Below are 22,515 nucleotides of genomic sequence, written 5' to 3' on the forward strand. Positions count from 1 at the left end.
TTTGCATAAGAAGGAATATGAATTTTTTCTTCTAATTTAATAAGCTACAATAAAAAAAGGGACGTAACCATACTACTTCACTGAAGAAATTCCTAGTGCAACTGAACGTGTTGTTCTTCTTACAGCTATTCGTCTTAAAAAACAACGCCTTCTATAGGTCGTTGCGTTCGCGAATACGAATTCGCCTGCTGGGGAGCGAAAAACGTTGCCTCAGTACCAGTCTGAACTAATAAAATGAAATCGAAACAAGAACTAAGGAATGATCATTATAAATTTTAAACTGTTGGCAACATTGTTCATTGTTTTTTTTTTGTGTGTCGTCTGTGTTTGCAGGTGTGTCACGTGTGAAAATATAAATAAATATGGCCTTAGCATATTAATCTTGTGTAAATAATGTCTTGGTTTGGGGAACAATTGAGCTCTTTTACCGAAAAAATAACAGATATTACGAAGGAAATATTAATTGATGAACCTGACCAAAGAGGTACGCTAATATGTCAGCGTCAAACATAACAAAACTTTTGAATTAGAAAATTTACGTATATATTTAATTTATTTAGCTGATATCTTTGTGTTTATCTTATATTTCTGCACAATATTGATGCTTGTATAACTCGTGCGATAGTGCATTGAAACTATAAATTTTTGCGCTTGTTTTATAATTACTAAGCACGAATAGTTTCGAAATGTCATAATGCATTAATCTTTCAACCTACTGATTGACGTGATTAGTTCAGTTAGTGCTGAAATATTTGTTAGAACTCTATTTTCATTATTGTTGCAATGCTATAGCACTTGTGCATATCATACTAATCTATACCTACATTTCATACTAAAATATGCTTCTAGGATTAAATTTTTGAAAACATTTTTATAATTTAAACTCGCTCCGTGTAAAGTTCCTTGTCTGGCAACACTTAATCCAAAAATGTTACAAACCACTAGAATTGAAAAAAACTATTTGCTTCTAAATGTTACCTAGTTTTTAGCTACTATTATTTTTTAAGCAGCAAAGAGTAAAACTATCCCTCTTTAATAAGAATATATTGTCTAAGGTTGCTGTTGCTAATATGTTGAAAGGCTTAAATTTGCAGCTGATTGATTGGAAGAAAAAGAAAAGTATTCTATCCTTTTTTTTCCAGTCTGTAAGTTTTATACATTTTCCTTTATCTTCTATGTGTAAAAATGAAAGAAAATAATTTTTAAAAAAGTACCCATTAAGAAAAAATTGTTTCATTTGAAAATTTCTAAAAAATTTAGATAATTTTTTCTTTTTGCAATCACATGTCTAATTACTGATTAACAGAAACAAAACATTGTGCCCTGTTACGGTTGGGTATAGAATAAAAATGAAAAGTTGCAAAAATGATAACAATTTAGAAAGAAAAAAAACTAAAAAAATTAATGGCCGGGTGAAACATANTTTGAAGGCAGTGGATTTGACCTATAAAAATGACCTACCTCCATCAATGACCATTTTATTGTGGAACAGAGAGTGGTTGCTCCCGAGAGGGTTCACTGTATATTGATGTTTTAAAAACGAAAATAGCTTCAAAATCCCTTTTTTTTTCCACTTTCAGAGTCACCCAATGCCACTAATGCTCCAACCTATAAAGAGCTTCTTGAGTTGTGCAGAGAGAAAGATGAGAAAATAAATAACCTTCTGTCCGAAAAAGAATACCTTGAAAGTAATATTGAAGAGCTTGATAGGCAGCATCAGGTTTAGTAGGCAATTATTTCTTTCAAATTAGTCTGATAATTATTTGCATGCAAATTGTTTTAGTTTTATTCACGCAATTTAGATTTTTTATTTTTAAAAATTTGATTTGCAGCGGATGCATTATTTATATGTATTATTAATTATTTTTTCTCTTATGTCATTGTCTAATGCCTGTTTTATGAGCGAACTCCTTTTATCTGCTGTCTAGAGCACCATATAGTATTATGGTTTTGAGGCTAAAGGGTTATAAGTAGGGGTATGAGGTAAATAATAAGGGCCATTTTTGACTTTCAAAAGCTGTCTTTGAATTATCAAACTATTTTTATGTTAGTGTTTGTCTAGTTTGTTTCTAGATAGTTTGTTTCTTGATAGGAAATATCAAAATCTTTTTTCTTTTTTAAATGGGCTCTAAAATAGAAGTTCTTTTGTTAAATAGAAAGAAAAATCTTATGCCATATATTTACTGTTTATTTTTTTTTTAACCATTTGAGTACCTTTTTAAAACATTTTTTAGGCAAGCATTTATTTTGAATTTTAATAGGTTTCAAATTGTGAGAACAAAAAATATATTATTAATTTTTTTTTCTGATACATTTTAAATAAATATTTAAAATGTATGAAAATTCTTAATTTAGCTTTTACAAAAATTTTTTTATACATGCTGACAATACACAAACGTATGATTGCTTTTTCTTGTAATTCTTGATTTTGTATGCTAAATGTCAAAATAGCATTTGTAAAAAAAGTTTATGAAAATGTTAAATTTTAGATTTTAAAAATTACTTTGATGCCACAAATTTAGTGAGATATATTTTATCTTATTTATTAATTATATCTATAAATTGCAACTAAATTGATCGTAAAGTATAATAAAAGTAAATTAATTTTTCCATTCTGCAATCTATTTTACCATTATAATTACCATTTGACAAGATTTTTTCTCCTAGGATCATTAAAATCCTAGAATTTTGAAATTAATACTTAGTTTTATGAATTTATCTAAGCAAAGAATTTTCTGTAAGAAATTAACATTCCTATTAGGTTTGTGTAATAAAGCTAATTGACATTTTTTTTTCATTTATAGGAAGCACTTGAAGCTGTTTTACTTCAAAAAAGTCAAGTTGTTTCTGAAAACAATGATCTCAAGAAAAAGCTTGACGCTGAGAAACACAAACAACTTGAATCTGCCAAAGGTGATTTCCAGTTTTCCTATGGAAACTCTGATATATCAGATAACTTAAATGCCAATGTTTGTGAAAGTCATTCCACTGAACTGTTAAGGGAGAACATAAACTTGATATCCATTTTGCAGTCTGTTTCAGATTGTAGTGAAGATGAAAAGTTCAAGAAGCAAGTGGATTGGCTCGAGAAACAAAAGGATTTGATCGTACTCAACAACGCAAGCTTAAATACTTCCGTAAACAAGATAGATACTTACATCAGTTTCTTAGAAGCTTTGCACAGTCAATCTTTGTACTCTGTTGTGGACGAAATTTGCTCTATTTTCAATTCACTAGTTTTTGAAAACAGTAATTTAAAGGAAAAGCTTGCTTTAGTCTCCAATGCAGAAAATTCTGTAAAATCAAATAATAGTAAGAACAGCTCTTGTGAGGCTAATAACCAACAAATAAAGTTAGAGAGAGTTGATTCCGAAGCTCAAACTGTTGCATTCAATCTCCAAACTACTGCACAGATTTGTGAGAACTCTAAATCTAGTCAAGCTGAGATAATCAAACCCTCTGTATCAAACTATATACAAACAGATTCAAATTTTGGTGAAGAAGTAGATTCTTTACTTAAAAAAGAATCGCTGATAGCTCAACTTGAATCTAAAAATTTATTTTTGGAGGAGGAGAAACATCTCATCCAAGAAAAAGTTGATCAGTTACAGTCACGTTTAAATAAAGAGACTAGTCACATCAAGACTCAGACAGACAATACATTAGAAAATTCCAGCAATGAGCTTCTTAGTGCTCAGAGAACTATTGAACAGTTAAAGCATGACTATTGTGCTCTCCAAGAAGGTAATGCTTTAACTATAAAGAATTTGAATCGAGAGTTGGAAGCTAGTGCCTTTACTGTTTCTGAACAGCAAACTAAAATTGATTCATTGAAAGATGAAATTAAATCATTAGGAGAAACTATTCATAGCTTAAAGCTGAGAAAAGATAGTAGTGAAGTTTCCATTGAATTAGATAAAATGCCCATCCAAAAAACTACTATTCAACCGTTAAAAGTTGAAGAGATTCAAAAGTCTTCAATTTCTGAAACCGAAATGACACTTTTGCAAACCAGGTTAAAAACTTCGGAACTCGAAAAAGGAAGGCTTTTGTGTGTCCTGAATGAAAAGACTCAAGAATGTAGTAGTCTCAAAGCTGAAGTTCACAAACTGACCAACATAGTTTCTTCTGAAAAGCAAGCTTTGATGAAACTTCAACAGGATATATTTGAATTGAAGCAATCAAACGGGGAGAACTCTGACCCAGAGCTTACAAAAGAAGCCATTAAAAAACTGAGTACTATAATTAAAGATAAAGATTTAGAGATAGACTCTCTAACACAAAAGAACTCGTCTCTCACTACTTTAATTCAGAATGACGCCGCAATACCAGAACAATTGCAGGCACTGGCGGATGAGAAAATGAGTCTCTCAAAAGAATTGAGCAAATATAAAGCAGAACGGGATAAGATTATGCTAAGTTACAACACCAAAGATAAGGAATGGCGGGAGCATAAGGGTGAAGTAAAGAAATTGAATGGAGCACTTACTGAGCTGAAGGAAAAATTTGATGCCTTAGATCAAAGCCATACTTCAGTTGTTCAACAATATGAGGAAAAGCAAAAGTCTTTGATCAATACTCAGAATGAGCTTGTCAGGCTGAAACAGCGTGTCAGTGAATTAGAACAGGAGTTGATGGATGTCAAAACGAAACACACTGATCTTTTAAATAGTGTGAATGCAAATGATGTCATTCAAATTACGAAAGAAGAATTGCACGAGAAGGACTGCAAACTCGAAAAACTCACTTGCGGGAATGTTGAAAAAGATCATCTAATCCAAGAAAAAGATTGTATGATCCATGATCTTTCCCAGCAAGTCAAAAAGCTGAAATTGGAGTCTGGGCAGCAGGTTCAAATGAGCGGAGATCTTCACGAAAAAATTTCCAACTTGACCGAGAGGCTAAAAAGCGAAAATCTTTCCCTCGAGCAGGTTCAGAGAGAAAAGATCTCTCTGGAGCAGAGATTGCAGGATCGGACTTCGGAGCTGGAGCTGCTGAAGGACATGAATGAACGATTGAACATGAGTGTGAAGGAGAAAGAGTTTTCGATTCAGTCAATGACTGAAAAGATATCCTCCTTATCGCAGTACATTAGTAGTGACTCTTCTTCTAGTTCTGCTGATGTCAACCAGATTCTTGCCGAAAGTGAGACAATGTTTAGTGAAGCACAGAAATTTAGACGTGAAAGAGATGAATCTCTTTTGGCTTTGAATCAAAGCAAGCAAGAAACTCAGTCTCTTAAAAATGAGGTACCAAATTATTATCATAGCTTACTTTGTCGCTTTTTGATTTTTTTCACCTTCAGTATCATTTGTTGTTTTGACTTTTAAAAATTTATTTTTTTTACTTTTTATAGATCTAATTCTTTTTTTTTCTTCTAAATCGATACTCATTTAAAATTTTTTAAAGTTTTTACCCCAATAACAAGTAATATATGGAAGCCACACGCCATTTATACTAGGTCTGAAAACAAGCTAGATAAATTTGCAGATTGCAGCTATGTTTCAAAAATTCATAAATTATAACTAAAAATAACTAAAATTTTTAAATCAGCAATTCGAAAACTGGGTTTTGAGATGTCATTTACGTTCATATTAAATTTTGTATCTGTAAGTACCCAGAATGTGATAAAGACACACAAATGAATATTAACTTATTTTATTTTGTGAATTGATGCTTACTCTGTGAATATAGAGAAAAAGTCTCAAGACTTTTGACCAAGAATAGCAAATTTCTACTGCAGTTGAAATAATCTTGGAAGAAATTACCTTTGTTGAAATGGTTTATTTTTAAATTTTTAGTGGAAGAAACTCTTTCTAAGTAAGAATGATCAATTATTGAAATTTTTTTTTCAGCAGTTTATAATTGCAGTCTATTTTGATTAAGATATTTGTTTCTAAGCTATATTATAATTATAATTGACATTCATAAACTGCTATTCAATTATAGCTAATGAATTGTTCCTAAACCATTCTTATGATGCTTAATACTAAACATTTAAGTCTGTCATTTTTAGTTTCTTTTATTTCATCCAATTTCTTAGGGGAAAAAAATAGGTTTCTTTTTCCTGCTGGATCAGTCATTTTCAATAATGACTAAACTTATTTCTAGATAAAAAAAAATATTTATTAATGATTAAAAATTGTTGTTATCCGGCCGTTTTTTTTGGGACGAATGTTCAGTATTCGACCAAATCACTATTCGTTACATCCCTAGTTCCAATCACATAAAAAAGCAAGCAGAGCCTATTGTGCACCTCATTGAACTGAGAATCTGTTGAATCTCTTTTTTGGCTTCAAGGATCAACAAAAGTCGAGGCAAATACAGTAGAGTCCCGATTATCCGAGTTAATGGGGACCGCAACAAACTCGGATAACTGAAAAACTCGGTTAAAGCGAAGAGTATAAAAACGGAAAGAAAAAGAGAAGGTATAAATGTAATATATTTAAGAAATACAAAATGTATACCACATACAATTCATATTATAATTAAAAAGCTTACTTAAAAACATTTAAAAAGCATACTTTACGAGAATTAAATAATTTTTACTTAAAGTCCTTAATCGTTTTTCGTTCTACGTAACTTTGGCGCTTTTCTGTAGTAATGTTTTGCCTTTTTTAGGGATAACAGGAAGGTTGGTGTCGCCTCTTTTTGTTCTATGTATTCATTAGTACATTCGATAGCTTTTAGTCCATCTGTATGAGAGATTTTTATATGTTGATTTTAATAATCACTGTCTTCATCATCTTCGCTAGATTCATTATCATTATTGACGATATTAACTATAATTTCATCAGACCAAGTTGTTAGATTTTGTTTTTTGGAGTGTTTGGAAGATAAAATTCAGATTTATTTTTCTGCGGTTTTTTTTAAAAATAAACTAGAACAAAAAAAATCCTTGAAATATTTGATAGCTCGGTTAAAGTGGACTCGGATAACCGGGGCTCGAATAATCGAGACTCTACTGTATTTCCGGAGAGAGCTATGCAGTGTAGAGGTTTTTCTCATCATGTATCATCTATCAATGTTCAATTGAAATGGCTAAGGAGTCTCTGATTGACTTTAGTTTTGAGCATTATTTCTCTAATTATTATTATTCTGTTTCCCATATATATTTTTTTTTTTGTAAAATTTTAATCCATTTTTTTTTGAGCTCTTGTTTTCTCAACTTGGTATAATTAGTAAAATTTTTTATTTTTCAGATTCAGAGATTAAAAAGCAATGAAATTCATTTGGAGAGTCAGTTATCTCGTCTTCGTCAACATCTTTTAGAGGTAGTTATTACTGAGTTTGCATATTTTTTTCTAACAGAAACAAACCTGCTTGTGAAATATATTTAGTTATTTTATTTATCTAACAGTTTTTATTTAAAAATGTATTTATTATTTTTTTAAATGCGTTCCAAATATATTCCCTACATAATTGACATGTATGAAATTATTTACCCTTTGCTGGTGGAGCTTAATAGGGCAATTCCTATCATTCAGGTCGGGTTGGAACTGGTTGGAGATTTTTTCTTAAGCAAATACTAATCTCATGATCCAAAAGCATACCTGTTATCTTTAGTTTATAAAAAAAATTACCAAACATAATTTATGAAATATTTTTTAGTTCTTGTTATTTTGAGTATTTAATATTGTTTCAGTTTGGTGCAGGGTTGCAAAAAACCCGTGTTTTTGTAGAAAAACCCAACCCGGGTTGGTTTTATTGGGCTTTTCTGGGTTTTTCATATTTTTATGGGGTTTTTTTCAAAAGAGAGGGCAGGTATAAGTACCTTATTTTAAAAAACCTTATTTTGATATTAATAATTATAAGTTTAATTTTATAAATTGACTTCATAAAATTAATTAATACAAATAAATTGATGTGAAAGTCTGAAAAAAGTTTCTTCTGACATCACGATGCAAAATGTTATATGTACTCACATACATCACACATTTGAAACTTATTTAAACAGAGAATTTCTTTTTATTTGTATTTTAATCTTGTAAAATATTTGAGGAAATTTTTTTATTTGCCTAGAAAGCGAATCAATGGTACTGACTAATCAATGGCCATACAGTCAAATCTAGCCAGCAACGTGACTCTCCAGTCTCCAACACAATTAGTTTCTTCACTATAGGTTAATTTTTTTAAGGCTAAACTACATATATATTTCAATAGAATAACGCTTTAATATAACAGAGGATAAAAAAAGAAATCAATCTTAGAAAAACCCACCTTAGGGTGGGTTTTTCAGAGTGGGTTTTACCCAGTAAAACCGCGGCGGGTTTTATTGAGCAGGTGGATTTTTTGCAACCCTGGTTTGGTGTTGTATAGATAAATTTATTTTATAACTGTCGTTGAACAGCTAATCCAATTGTTTGGGTTTACGACTACTAATGTTCATCCGTAGCTTTGTCATTTTGAACCCAATCCAGAAGACAAGGGAACTCCCGGATCAAGTATTAGGAGAAATTTTGCTTTCGCGGAGGACTTTTTTTTATAGAACTAACCTGCATTTGCATTACATGGAGAGGAGGACCACGAAAACCTTCTACAGTTAGCCTGGTGGTAAGGGGACTCTAACCCATGATCCATCTGCCACTGAGGATATTTTACGTCAGCACTATGGCTGGTGCAATCGAAGCGGACTTTGTATCGACCAGCCGTTGCCGGGATTCACACCCGGGTTAACTCATTAGAAGGCGAATGCTCTATCCTTTGAGCCGTCATGGCCCAGTATGAATTATTACGACTCATGAGTTCAGTTCATATTAAAATAGAAGAGTAGTACTTTAAAACATATGCCTTCCAGATTCTTCTTTTTGAACAAGAATGCATTACCATTTTTAAGTTGTTTGCCACGTGTTGATCCTTCAGATACCATGTTTTAGTCCAGCATTAATGATTTGTTTATTTATACTTAATTTAAGAGTAATATAAAGAAAAAAAAATTGACTAGTTTTTATAAAGCAAATAATTATCAAAAAAAAATAAAATAAAATCTGCATCTTAATTTCTACATGTTTTAGTACTGATTACAGAATTATAGAAAAGTCTAATTTTTCTCCTTATTTGTCCCTTTGACTCTCCGGTTGTGGATAAATTTTATTTTGATAAGTTAATAAGGGTTTTGTATTAAACCAAAAGTGTCACACTTAAAACACACTCACTCGTAAAGTTCAGTGTTTTTAAGTGAATAGCCTATCAGATTAAAACGTTTTCACTCATTTTAACTGTTTGGTTTAAAAACTAATGTTAATATTTACTGATGAATTCATGAGAAAGTGTATCGTAAATGATATTAATGGCACTTGCTGTCAAATTATATTCACCCAAGTCTCGATATTCTTTGTGAAGAATAACAAGTTAATAAACCTGTAAAAAAGTACATCTCCTATTTAGTATTTTTTCATTCAAAAATTGCTATCTTCCAAATTTTGTAGCATTTTGTTTGCTGGTATCTGTAAATTTAGTCTGTATATTAGGATCTGCTACAATTTTCTTTGAGAACTAAACTATGTTTTAATAAATTTGAATATGTCATAGCATATATTTTTAAGTTTTTGAACCTTTAATGTTTCAAAAAGTTATAATGAATAATTGTATAAATATTAATAGGTTGAAGAGAATTATACAAATGAAGCTTTGAAAGCAGAGGAAAGAGAAAAGAAATTGAAAGAGGAGTTATTTGAAGTGAATAGAAGAGCGGATATAAATAGCTCGGCAGTTGTTGATACTAAGTAGGTGTTTTTTTTTTTTGTTGCTAATTCATGTAATAGTACTGGAAGTTTGTTCTAATTATGGAGGTTTGGAAAGACTCAAATAAAATATTTATTTTCGACAACCTTATATGAAAATAATTTCTGGGATAACACTAGAGATCCAATTTACACATAAAATTAATTAATATTTCTTGAATAAATAAGAGATTCAATAAATAACTCAAATAATACTAGAGAATTAAAAAATTCTTTACAGATCTTGGATATTTTCATGTTGCTGATTCTAAATCTGTAATTGGTTTCTTCCTTCCCAGCTGCAGTTTTTTATATGACATTTTTAGTCTATATATCTTCTGTATACAAAATTATAAATATTATGTTTTTATAATTATACATATAATTATTATTAATTTAAATAATTGTATACAAAATTATTTTTTAATTTAAAATGTTTAATAATTTCAACAACTGCTTAAAAAAATAAGCTTTTCTTCCTTACGTTTTTTTTTCCATTCAATTTGGATCAACTAGTACCTCAAACATTTATATCATTATAAAATATTAATTTTTTAGATAACTTTTTATTACTTTAGTAAGAGCATTTCTTTAAAAGATATCTGCTTCTTAGACTGTTTGTCTAGCTCACCTTATCTAATTTGGTCTTTGTGACCCATATAACATTTTCTTATTTGACCTTTAAGGGCATAATGTAAATGAAAATCTTTGTTTTTTTCTTTTTAGCCAACGAGCTAGCATTCAAATAGCAAGTCTCCAAGAGCAACTTTCGATGGTAGCTACTCAGCGAGATGAAACTCTGGCTCAGATATCTTCTTTAGAGGATAAAGTGTTGCAACACTCTACATCTGTGAATAAATTACAGTTAGTACTTGAACAAATGCAAAAAAGTAAGTGGTACTATAGAAGTGTTTTTGTTGTACTTTTATTTAAATGACTATTTAATGAACATCATGTAAGTTTTTGTTAAATACTTGCTTTTTGAAAGATTAATCTGAATTTAAATATTTATGATTTTTCATTAGTTCCTCATACAAATACTCAGGGCGAATAAAAGATGCTGTCATGCTATCTATTCTTTATATTTAATTTTAAAATCCCACATTTTTCTATATTGCTAGGAAAAAAATATAGTCCTATGTTTCTTTATATTCAATTTTAAAAAAAATGTCTATTAATAGAATACATATTTACTGATTTGACACATACACTATAAGAGCTATTTATAAATGTCACTACTTTATAAAACTACTTTCAAACCTCTTCTGTACGCCTTGCCAGTGTTGCTTCTGCTGCCTGCTTTGCCTGAATGTGCTGTTTGATCACATCATGTTTGAGTTTTCTTGCAAATTTTATGTATCTGACTTGTCCCTTTCATGGTGTTTCAATTTTAATGCCCAACTGTGTATCAGAGATGTTTTCTTTGTTTTCTTGAAATTTGTCTTTGACTGTTTTTAATTTATTTTATTAATTAGTTTGCATCCCTACAGTAAGAAAGAGATTGATAAAATATTTTAATTCTATTCTATAATGCCTGAAAATTGATGTATTGTTGCAATTGAAAGTAAAATTGAACTAACATTTGACTCAAAGTAGAACATTTTTAATTCCAGTGGTCTGTCTAGGTTTTTCTAATAGGTACCTACTTTGTGAAAATTTAGACATAATTTGTGAAAATTAAAAATTATATTAAAAAAGCAACACAAAATTATGATAAAAATACAAATTTATCGTTTCTTACGAGACAGAAAATAAAATTTTAAGAAAAAGTATTTTGTGAAACTACCATTTTCCCTAAAGTTGAATTTGTGAAGGTAGTAACGGTAGTAAATTTGGCTTGGACATACCCCTGAATTCTATAATCACTTGTATTTATGCTGTTATATCTTAAGTATAAAATAGGGTAGTAAATAATTTAAATCCTGTTTCTGTATTCGCCAAATGATTGTCACAGTATAGCAAATTTTTGGCTCTTATGCCGGAAATCAAAAGCTAACTGTTCGAAACCAACTGAAGGTAGTAAAATTGCCCTAATATTTCATTTAAACTAAAACTAACCGTATCTAAATTTATTCAGTGAACAAGATATTGCTGTTTAATTTGTTTAAAAAAATTGACAAGTTGATGCATAGTGTAATTATAATTATTTCTTGCAAATTATTAATGCAAAAACAATGTATCTAAACTTAGCATTTTTTTTTCTCTTAATAGGCAATGAAAGAAAAATCAAAGAGGTTGATAACAAGTGGCAAACTCTTCTTCAAAGTCAGAAAGAAGCGAACCAGCAGTTAGAAAAACAGTTGCAAATTAAAAAGGTGTTTAATGTTAATATATTTTTTATTTTAGTATAATATGTAACCATTTTTAATTTTTTCTTTTTGCAATAAAATTTTTTTAACTGTTAATTTTTTTTTAATAACTGTTTTATATTTTTTCTGCATTTATGTATACCTCCTCATTCCATCAGGTGGATTTCTAGTTTTTAGTGTTAAATCTTTTTGCTGTATAGACTGCTCAATTTACTTTTAAGTAAGTGCGTATTCCACGTTCTAGTTATCGTTCTTCTTTTTTCCTTCCTCCTCACAATATTCTAGCTCTTTATTCAATTTAACCCTTTAGTTGATCATGTATCCCCAAACTTCGAGGTATTCTACTTATATTTCTATTTCTTCTCTACATTTTCTATGTTTTTATTTTTTTTTTGCGCCATGCTTTGTTTACATCACATACTATAATTTCACAATTTCGAGTAAGTGAATTGTTTATATTTAACACATTTCTGATTCTGACTTTTATGTTATTTAACTATAGATTCAATCCAATTTTAGACTTTTTTGATGAAAGAAAATTCATTTTGGGATCATGTGTGTTAATCTAAATAAAATTAGCATATCACTGAAATTAAAGTTTTTGAAATACTAATTGTAAATTATGATGATAAGCAATAGAATTTGTCTTTATTTACTGATACTTATTTTAAATAGTTTTATAGCATCTCACTATCCATTTTAAGCATAAGAAAATATTTTTCATTGTTAAAATTTAAAATTCTATCACAGGTTATATATTAGTTAAAGTAGGAAACAGGTAATTGTTTTCTAAATATGTACTTGTTGAACAAAATCTGTACAATATTATTTGACAAGTGTTAAAAATTAGCTATAGAAGAATAGGCAGTCTTTAATGCTCTGTTATTCATTAGGTAGGCATTAATGAAACCTTAATTCACTCTCTAGTGTTCCAGCTAGGGTGCAGGAAATTTTCCAATTCTAATATTTCCGAAGAATTGAGTAATTTTTTTTTGTTTGAAATTTTCCCTAAAATTATAGTGCTAATTTTTCTTTTTTTTTTTAAAACAATGTCTTTAGAAAATATTTTTTGAAAATAAAGTTTTTTTTTTTGATAATAATTTTTTAACAAAAAAATTATTTGATTTTTATTATTATTTATATTTATTGATTTATTATGTTCTTGAATAAACTAGCATCATAAGTATCAAAACTAAGAGAATTTAGAGAAGTATTTTGAAATAGTAATAATTTATAAAACTAAATTTTGTCCCACTCATAATCTTTAGAAATTCAACTATCAAAAGTGTTACAAACTAATTTGTATTATATTTTTTACCATTATAAAAGTTTAACTTTTTCTTTTAAAATGACAGAAAAATGTTTTCTTCTAACAAAATTATTGTTATTTACCTCCAAACCTTGTTTTTGCGATCAGACATAATTTGCATTGCTGTTGTTTTAATTTATTGTGTTAGTTTTTCTTTCAGTATTTATGCTAATTATTACATGCTAAAAGTCATTTTACCTTTTTATGAGGTTTTATTCTAAACTTGCTCAAATCTAAAAGTTTTAGATTCACAATAGCAGATTCATTGCCATTTATGTATGTTTAATGTAATTTATGTTTCTATACTTTTTGTTTGAAAATTATTGATATCTCAAATTATTTTAGTTTAAGAATCATTTTAAAATTTTCTGAAGGTATGTGAAGAATCAAAGCTTGCAGCTTTGTATGCTAGATTTGATATTGCTCTAGACAAAGATTTAGATTATAATTTTTTTTTCTCTTGCCATTGAGAATATAGTTGAAACAATTTTAAAAATAGATAAGTTGAAGTTTAAACTGAACACATTTATGTGTTCAATCAATCAATCTGTTTTTACTTTATGATTATCCGTATTATGTCTAAACTTTTGTATAAAAGCCATAATCAAGACTTGTACAGATTCATTATTAAAGGTATTTTTCAGTTTTATTTAATAATTGTTAAATCATAATTAAGAAATAGTAACTTATTGTGTATTTAAATTATTATGTTTACTTATTTATTCATTTTTTAAAATAAAATGTATGGATGCTGAACTTCGTTTCTTTTTAAATAAATAATGCCATTTTTATTGTAGATGCAACTGGAAGAAAGTTCAAGAGCTTTAGAAGCTGCTTCTCGACTAAGTGAACAATTGGATGCAAAGGAAGAAATAATTTCAACTCTAAAACGAGAATGTATGCACACCTTTGTTTTTAACTTAAAAGAATACTGTTAAGTGTTTATAAATACCACTTTAAGAGGTTAAACACACTTTTGGGAATAAAAGTAGATTAATATTTTTTCAAATTTATTGTAAAAGTACAAAACTGCTAATACAAGAAATGTGTCTAGACTGTTTTAAAACAAAATGCTTACGCATGTTTTAAAATAATTGAAATGTAATGTGGTAGAATGAGTATGACCTTCGGTTTCAACACTTGATATGTACTTTGCACACCACGTTCATCCTTTAAATGGTCGTTTTTAATGGGATACCTGCGAGTGACGTAGTGTGCGTGTCGCGATCGTGATTGGTTGTTGAAACTTGGTATAATTGTTTACGTTAGCAACTGTTTTTTCCATTCTATTTCGAGTAAGCCAACCCCATAAAGTATCATTTCTCTTAAGTGACGGATTCTAAATTCTTTCACAAAGATTTTTTTCTAAAAGATTTCAATTCTTTCATTATATATTTTCACTGTATTCTTTCACCATATATTTATTTTATAAAAGGATTATTGTTTTATAATAAGTTTTTGAATGAGTTCAGTGAAGATAAAACATTTTTTTCCCGTGATTTAATACCTTAATTAAATATTTTCAAGATAAAATCTCTTGATTATTCTCTGAAAGTTTCTAGTAATTTATTTTATTTTAAATTAATTTTTTACTTATGAGTGACCTAATTAAATTTCTTAATGTTCCTCATTGTATGATGCACTATTCTTTTTATTCATCTTCTAGCTTTGTATTTTTATCTATTTTAAGTTGTGCATCATATCCTTTATAGAAGGTTTAGATAAAAATGTAAAAGTATGGTAGTGTCAAAGCATTCAGCTTATTTGATTGCTCATATATTGTTTTTTAAAATTTTTTAATGCTGAGAAACTACTACTTAATGCTGAAAAATGATTGTGAAACAAAATTATGATTTAATAAATATTTCACACAGAACTTTGTTAGGCAACCTGACAATTTCATTATTGATCTGAAGTCTATTAAAATTAATTGAACACTCATGCATTTTCTTTTTATCCATAGTATGGGAAACTGAAAATAAGATAAAATCAACTGCCCTAGAAATCAGTTCCATAAGAAGCAATACAGAAGGAAAAGTAGACAGGTTAGTAATTTCATATATTATCAATAAGTGATCATTCATACATATATATATGTATGCTGTGTGCTTGCCAAATCAAAGTGAAAACTGAATAACTTTTGATACAATGATCGGATTTTCATGTACCAATACATAATTTTATTAGTTTATGTTCCCTGAATAAATATACCTTTTTCCTGGCAAATTCAGGTTTTTGACCCTCAAAATATCAGGAATAGGGTTGGGAAATAGGTTCCCAATATTTTATGAAGGGGAGCAGTTAAAAATTTGGATCACTTAATGTTTAATTTCATTTTTTGTCTTTTTCACTATAATTTAAGCTTTTGCGTCTGATTTCATAATGTAAGATATCATCTGCACTAGATGTACACAATCTTTTTGAGTGAAGCGCCCTTGCATATAGCAAGTAGATTATATAAACATTAGTGTTGTGTTCTTAGCACTAAATATTTTTAACAGTAAACTTAGCATATTTGCTAAAAATTAAATACATTAAATTATTTGAATTTATTTAGAACTAAAAAGCTGATACTTTTTTAAAATTTTTTTTCTTCTGATTTTCACAGTAATTAATTTATTATATATATATATATATATATTGGGAGAGATATAAATTCTAACTAAGCTTACGGAATGAAAGTGCAAAAAATGTACCAATTTTATAGAGCAACATAAATTTGAATTAAATATTTTAATTTAAGAAGATTTATAATGTTAGAACAAAAACCAAATTAAAAGAAATTTTTTATTGCTCATAAGCTCCTGCTGGCCGAACATTGACAGTGGATGGGCTGCATGTTGTGCACCCCTAATCTACAGTATTTATCAAGGTTAGGCATTTAAATTATTAGAATTGAGTCCTAGTATATGGAAAATCCCATCATTAGATCAAAAGTTACTCAGAGTATGTCCTTTACTTTCTTTGTGTCTAAAACAACCTTTTATTTATAGAATAGTAATGAAAAGTTTGGTTTTGGGCTATTTTTCCACACCACCCAATCAGAAATCTGAAGTGATTCGTCTTCTAGCTAGAGTTCTAGACTTTAACCAGGAGGAGATGGAAAAAGTGATTTTAAAAGTTTATTTTATTATTGAATTTGCAATTTTTGAGCTTTTTGTTTACCCTTAAAACAGTTGAACCTAATTTGAAGTGTTGTCAGTGTATTTTGCCTGTACTATTCGATTTGTATGACAATATTTGCATTTTAAAATGCTAAAAAGGGGGGGGGGTTGATTTATGGTAAAGCACTGATCATTAGAAATAATTGGAAGCTCTACTTTGTATACCATACCATAATATTATAGTAAAAATTATTACATGTGCAATTAAATTAAATTAGTAATTATTGATGTTGAAGTCTAATGCGATCAATTGAGTATCCCACACTATTAATTATAGCAAGAGATTAAGAAATAGCAAGAGATTAAAATTTTATATGAATAAGGTATTTGGATGAAAGAAATTCTGGTACTAGAGATTCCATTGTATTTTTTAGATAATGTAGTCTTAAAAAAAACCAATTTAAAAATAAATATTAATTACAAACAAAAAAAGACATTACCACATTAGTTTCCTAAACTGAATGCAATAAATAACAATAAAAAAATTTCCTTTTTTCTTTTCTTTAATTCCTAACAAATTATTTTGACTTCAGGTCAATTTATGAATGGATTAGAATAGCAATCAATATACAAACTTGACTTATTTTAGTGGTCGACATACAAGATAAACTGGGGCTCTGGTTACAATGGTTTTTCTCTTCTTTACTGTATAGAAAAAATTTAGTTCTTAATAATCATGGTCTACTTGTCAGGTTTCACTTAACATGGAAATCTGGTAATGAGATGAAAAATTTCTGAGAATGTGTCTTGCATTTTTATGTGCACTGTAGGCCTTTTGTCATTGTATTTACCTAATACTTTTTGTATAGGCTGGTATAGTAGTGGGTAGGCAAACTAGAAGACAAGATAGTAAGGGAGGAATCTTTTCGTCTATATTCAATCGGCTGCCATCTCTGAGCTCTGCTGAAAGTAGTCCACAACCGCAAGAGGTAACTATTTATTTATTTTCCGATAAATTTTAAAATACCACTAGTTTTTATTGAAAACGCTAATATTGGTGCAATGGAGGATTTTAAAAAAAATATTTTGAACTTTTATTTATTGATTGTGGTGTGGCTATATTTTTACAAGTTAAATTATTTTATGTTTCTACTTATATGTAAAATTTGCACAGGGCTACAAAAATCTGTAATGGGATGCCTGCAAGTGACGTAGTGTGGGTATCTCGATCCTTATTGGTTGTTGAAACTTGGCATTTGTTTACATTAGCAACTGTTATTTCTATTCTATTTTGAGTAAGCCAAGCTCGCCAATTATCAATTCTCTTAAGTGACACATTCTTTTTAAGATTTTAATTCTTTCACTATATATTTACACAGAGACTTCAGCGCGAAGCCATATGCAGGGCTGATTGTGCTCCAGAAAAAATTCGGATTTCCGGAATTTTCGCTGACAGTGATCCGGAAGTTTCCGGAGATCGAAGGTTCAGACATTTCAAAAAATCATTGATCACAGAAATTTCCGGAAATCAAATTTTCAAAGGTGGAACTTAAAAACACAGTTTATTTTGTTTGTTTGTAAGGGAGAACCAGAGAGATACTTTATGAGCTTATATTCATGATTAATATTAATTTTTTATCAGTAAATAGTTGTTATAATCATAAACTCAAGAAAGAAAGACCTATTTGTAAATTTTAATTACTTCTCCAAGTCATCATAGGTATGTGTAAATGGTATAGTTATGTGTAAAATTTTAAATAGATTTTAAGTAAACTGAGAAATATTGAGAAAAATGGAAAAAGCCTTGTTTAATTTTTTTTTAATTTAAACTGTTTTTTCTACTTTTTTTTTTTTTAACTCGTGAAATTTTCCGGAATTTTGACTTGGGCTCACAATCACCCCTACATATGGAACAAACTAATAATGCCTCAAAGTTGCCTGGTACGCATAACAAAAATATATCATGGTTACAATTAAATACATAAATAATAAATCTAAGTTAAGTAAAAGAAGTAGACAGAAAGGAATTATATTTCAATTAATTTGGAGTGCGATACAACTCTGTATTCAATTAACTTATCGTTAATTAACATTCTAAGTTATGGAGAGAAACTTAGCTCAACTTTAATTACTTCATTTTGCTGATAAAGATGATTGGTGCTGACGTCATAGGTCGCATGTGTAGGTATGAGAGGTCTTCTTCTTCTTGAAGTGCAAATACCCAATTGTCAGAGAATTTCATTTTGGAGAAGAAAGTTAGGCGATAATGATTTTTTAAGCCAAAATGTAAAAAAATCTCCCAAGCTCGAAAAATAACCTACCTTAGATTAAATGAAAGTAAAAATTGAACCACCCGGAATTGCAATGAAATTTATTAGCTATTCAATGATATTCAAAGTAATCTAATACTACTATTTATTTTTCACTGCAGTATGTTTACTTTTTTAAAATTTATTTAAATCGGAATGTCAATTTGTATCAAATACTCTGTTTTGCAATATTTTTTCTCCAAACTGTTTCTTAAATTTTACCATATTTGTGTATTGCTTCTATTCGCTAAGTCAGTAAAATTTTGTTTAAAAAATTAAATTTTCAGTACTTATTATTTTGGCATTTTAATCATACGTAAGATATTATATCTACATGAGAAATATGACTCTAGTTTTCTATTGAGCATATAATTGTTTTGGTTTTTGTGCAAAACATTGTTCTGTCTAGGATTCTAATACTTGTGTATTATAAAATTTACTTATTATACCTTTAAATTACACCATTTTTTTTATAACAAAATGTAATATTTAACATATTTTTTATTTAAAAGTAAATTTTGTCGTTTATTAAAATAAAAGTAATTATATTTCTCAGGAAACAAAACTCAAGCAATTTTAGCAAACTTGTGGTATGAAATTTTGTTGGCATTTTTCTTAGATCTGAAAAGACAGAAAATTTTATCAATGAAATTAATTGAAAGCTCTCTATATATGTTATACGTTGAAGTATACATATTTGCATAGGTTATAACTCTGTACAATGTAACTTCTGCAAAACGTCAGAAAATATTTTTGAACTCGTTCAATTTATTCATTTATTCGTTTGTAAAATGAAATCAATTATTATAACTTAGAAATTAATAAAAAAATTTAACTTTTAAAAATATGTAAATTTCATGCATATAATTTGTGGAGAGGACATTAGATCAACTTTATTGTGCTTCTGCGTTTAAAAAAATTCAAACTGATTCTGTCAAGACTAAATTTTTAATAAAATTAGTGGCAATACATTGTATTTTAAAATTTGTGATTTACATATTTTATATTGAGAAATGAATTCACTAAAGTTTGAATCAGATAATTTATCTCAGTTTTGAAACTTGGATTATTATTTTTTTTCAATTATATATCCTTTGTTGTTGTGAATTTGTCTCTATGCATGCTAAATACAATTAAACAATTTTTTTAAGCCTGAATAGTACCATTTACGATCTTAAAAAATTTAACTTTTCAAAAACTGTTTGATTTTCAAAAATTGATCCAAAAAAAAAAGTTGAACATCCTCATAATTGTTAATAATTATTATAGAATTTGAAAGATGTGTTATTTTTAAGCTAAAGTATAAGTTAAGCATAAAAATTTAGCAAATCAAGAAAATGCTAATGCTAAAGGATTTTAAGCATGTTTTAATTTATTAGTTCGAAGAAGATCAAGTTTCAAATAACGTTTTTTTTATTTGAATTACTTAACTTACTACGAACAAAAGAATTTAAAACTTGTCAAACATTTTGTTTATCATTAATTTGATTTATATATCATTATTTTTTTTTTCATATTATATGTGCCATATATTTTGTGGAGGAAAAAAAATTCGATTTACTTAAAATGTAAAATAATAATAATATTTTTAAATATATAATCAGAAATTCATCATTTAATTATGTTTAAAGAAGAATAAATTTCTAATTTAAGATTTTTAAATTAGAGATTTTGACTTTAATTTAAAATCAATTAGATAAGAATTAACCTAGATAGTAGAATTTTGTGCACATTTATAAAAATAAATGTATTTTTTAAGTAACTCTTTTAGATAATGATAGTGTTTTTTAGATAATGACTCAGTTTCAAGCTTAAAAATAAAATAAATTTACTAAGTAATCATTATTATACAAAGAATAAATGGTTATAATATTGTAAATTGTATGTAGAACAGCATAACTTTTTTTAATACTAATTACAATGTAACACAATGTTAATCCTGTTTTTATTCTAAAGATAGTGTTTAATTGATAGCATTGTAGTTTAACAACATTATTTTCTGTTTTTACCCCCTATTTTTTTGTGTTTGAAAGAACCTTATTTTTTTACTTCTTCAGAAATCATTTACTACATTATTTGTCCAATTCCTGGAAAATGAATCCCAGCCTATTGTTCCTATGCCATTCCCTGCAGAGAAAATGGCTGAAGAACAGAAGTCTAAGACTCAACTGAAAAAGAAACCTGAAACTGTTAGGAATCCAAGTCCACTTCTGTTAGACATAGAATCTGCTTTCCCTACATTTACACCCGTTGCAGCTGTGGAATATTCAGTGTCTCCAGCTCCTGCTATACTGAAGGAGGTTCTGGAATGATTCATCTCGGAACAATCTGGCTCACAAATGTGGCCATTTACTTGATATCTCAGCAATTGATTGCTATTGATTACAGAAATTTGAATTTTCCAGTTTTATATTACACTTTAAACCTTTGAGCGAATTTAGGAAGAATTTTGCTTGCAATACATTCCCATTGTTATAAGTAAATCTGTGAGTTGTACAAGAAAGCTTCCTGAACGTTTGAAATGTCTGGGTCTAATTTCAAAAGATTGATAATAATTTTTCCTGATGTTGGCAAGCTCTCTTTTTTAAAAAATCTCTCTTTAAAAAAAAGAGAAAATGCAAAATATTGATATTAACTTTCAGATTTTGACCAATGTATAAATTACAGTGAAATAATGTATAAACTAAATTTTTATTTATTTTATTAAAAGTATGATACAGAGATGATTGTGCTCCGGAAAAAATTTAGATTTTTCCCTAGCCCCAGTCCGGAAGTTTCCGGAAATCCAAGGTTTAGAAGCTTTAAGAAATCATCAATCACATTTATGTATAAAAATTCTTGTACATTTTATAAAATAACACCTCATTCAATCGTAAATATTTTTTCTGATAAAATAATAAATGATTTGAGATAAAAGTAAACTTATACATAATTATTCAATTGAATTATACTGCATATAATTATTTTACAATTTCATGGTGAAAATATCAATAATTTAAATTTATAAAGACATTAATTTTTAAAGATGTGTCATTAATAATTTTGCTCAACACATTTTCAGGGTTTTTGAGTTGGGCTCACAATCTCCCCTGATACTGATGTTTTTAAAATTAAAATAAGAATTTTTTAGCATAAACAGTTCTATAAATGTTGTGAATTTCAATAAAATATTATGAGTATTAACTTGTATAAATTGAGTATTAAATTGTATTATCACAAAATGGCATTTGTGAAAAATTTGAAAACTAATTTTAAAACAGCATTAATAGAAAATGTGCATATTGAAATAAATTGTGTGTATTTAAAATTGAAAAAGTGGCTACTGTAATATATGTAGCTGTGGAAAAACGGAAGAGGTAAAAATAAAGATTATATTTTTGCTGGTCACTGATTTGTTTGTATTATAGATATAGCTTTTTATAGATGTAATTATATTATTCCATCCATGTAAATTGAATGTCATTTTATAAAAAGTTTCCTGTCTGTAAGAAAAAAAGGCATTTATTAGAAAGATTTCTATGTGTTTTATTTTTATTAGTTAATTGTTTTTTAATTATTTAGTTTATTAAAATATTTTTTTTTGTAAATATATAAATCATTTTTATTGTATATACAGTAATTAATTATAAAAAATTTATTTATAATTTGAATATATTTGTTGAATGTTAGCCTTAAAATTATTTATGCATGAACTTTGTTAAAAGCTTTTTTTTTTAAATCATTTTCTTATAGTTCTTAGTGTATAATTTTGGTAAACCATTT

At 28.1% G+C, this 22,515-nt stretch overlaps 1 protein-coding gene across 1 annotated transcript; it reads left to right on the forward strand.

Annotated features, from left to right (window-relative positions):
- The first annotated feature begins 239 nt into the window (after positions 1-239).
- On the forward strand, positions 240-22,264 carry LOC107440679 (thyroid receptor-interacting protein 11). The gene is made up of 12 exons (XM_043048511.2): positions 240-484; positions 1,581-1,720; positions 2,805-5,249; positions 7,203-7,274; positions 9,604-9,725; positions 10,449-10,612; positions 11,934-12,037; positions 14,138-14,237; positions 15,304-15,385; positions 16,334-16,448; positions 17,314-17,433; positions 20,811-22,264. Exons 1-12 carry the CDS (start codon positions 394-396, stop codon positions 21,063-21,065), a joined length of 3,810 nt encoding a protein of 1,269 aa, XP_042904445.1. The 5' UTR covers positions 240-393; the 3' UTR covers positions 21,066-22,264.
- Positions 22,265-22,515: the final 251 nt, after the last annotated feature.

This window comes from Parasteatoda tepidariorum, chromosome 5, assembly GCF_043381705.1.
Source record: "Parasteatoda tepidariorum isolate YZ-2023 chromosome 5, CAS_Ptep_4.0, whole genome shotgun sequence".
In the NCBI taxonomy this organism is placed as follows: domain Eukaryota; kingdom Metazoa; phylum Arthropoda; class Arachnida; order Araneae; family Theridiidae; genus Parasteatoda; species Parasteatoda tepidariorum.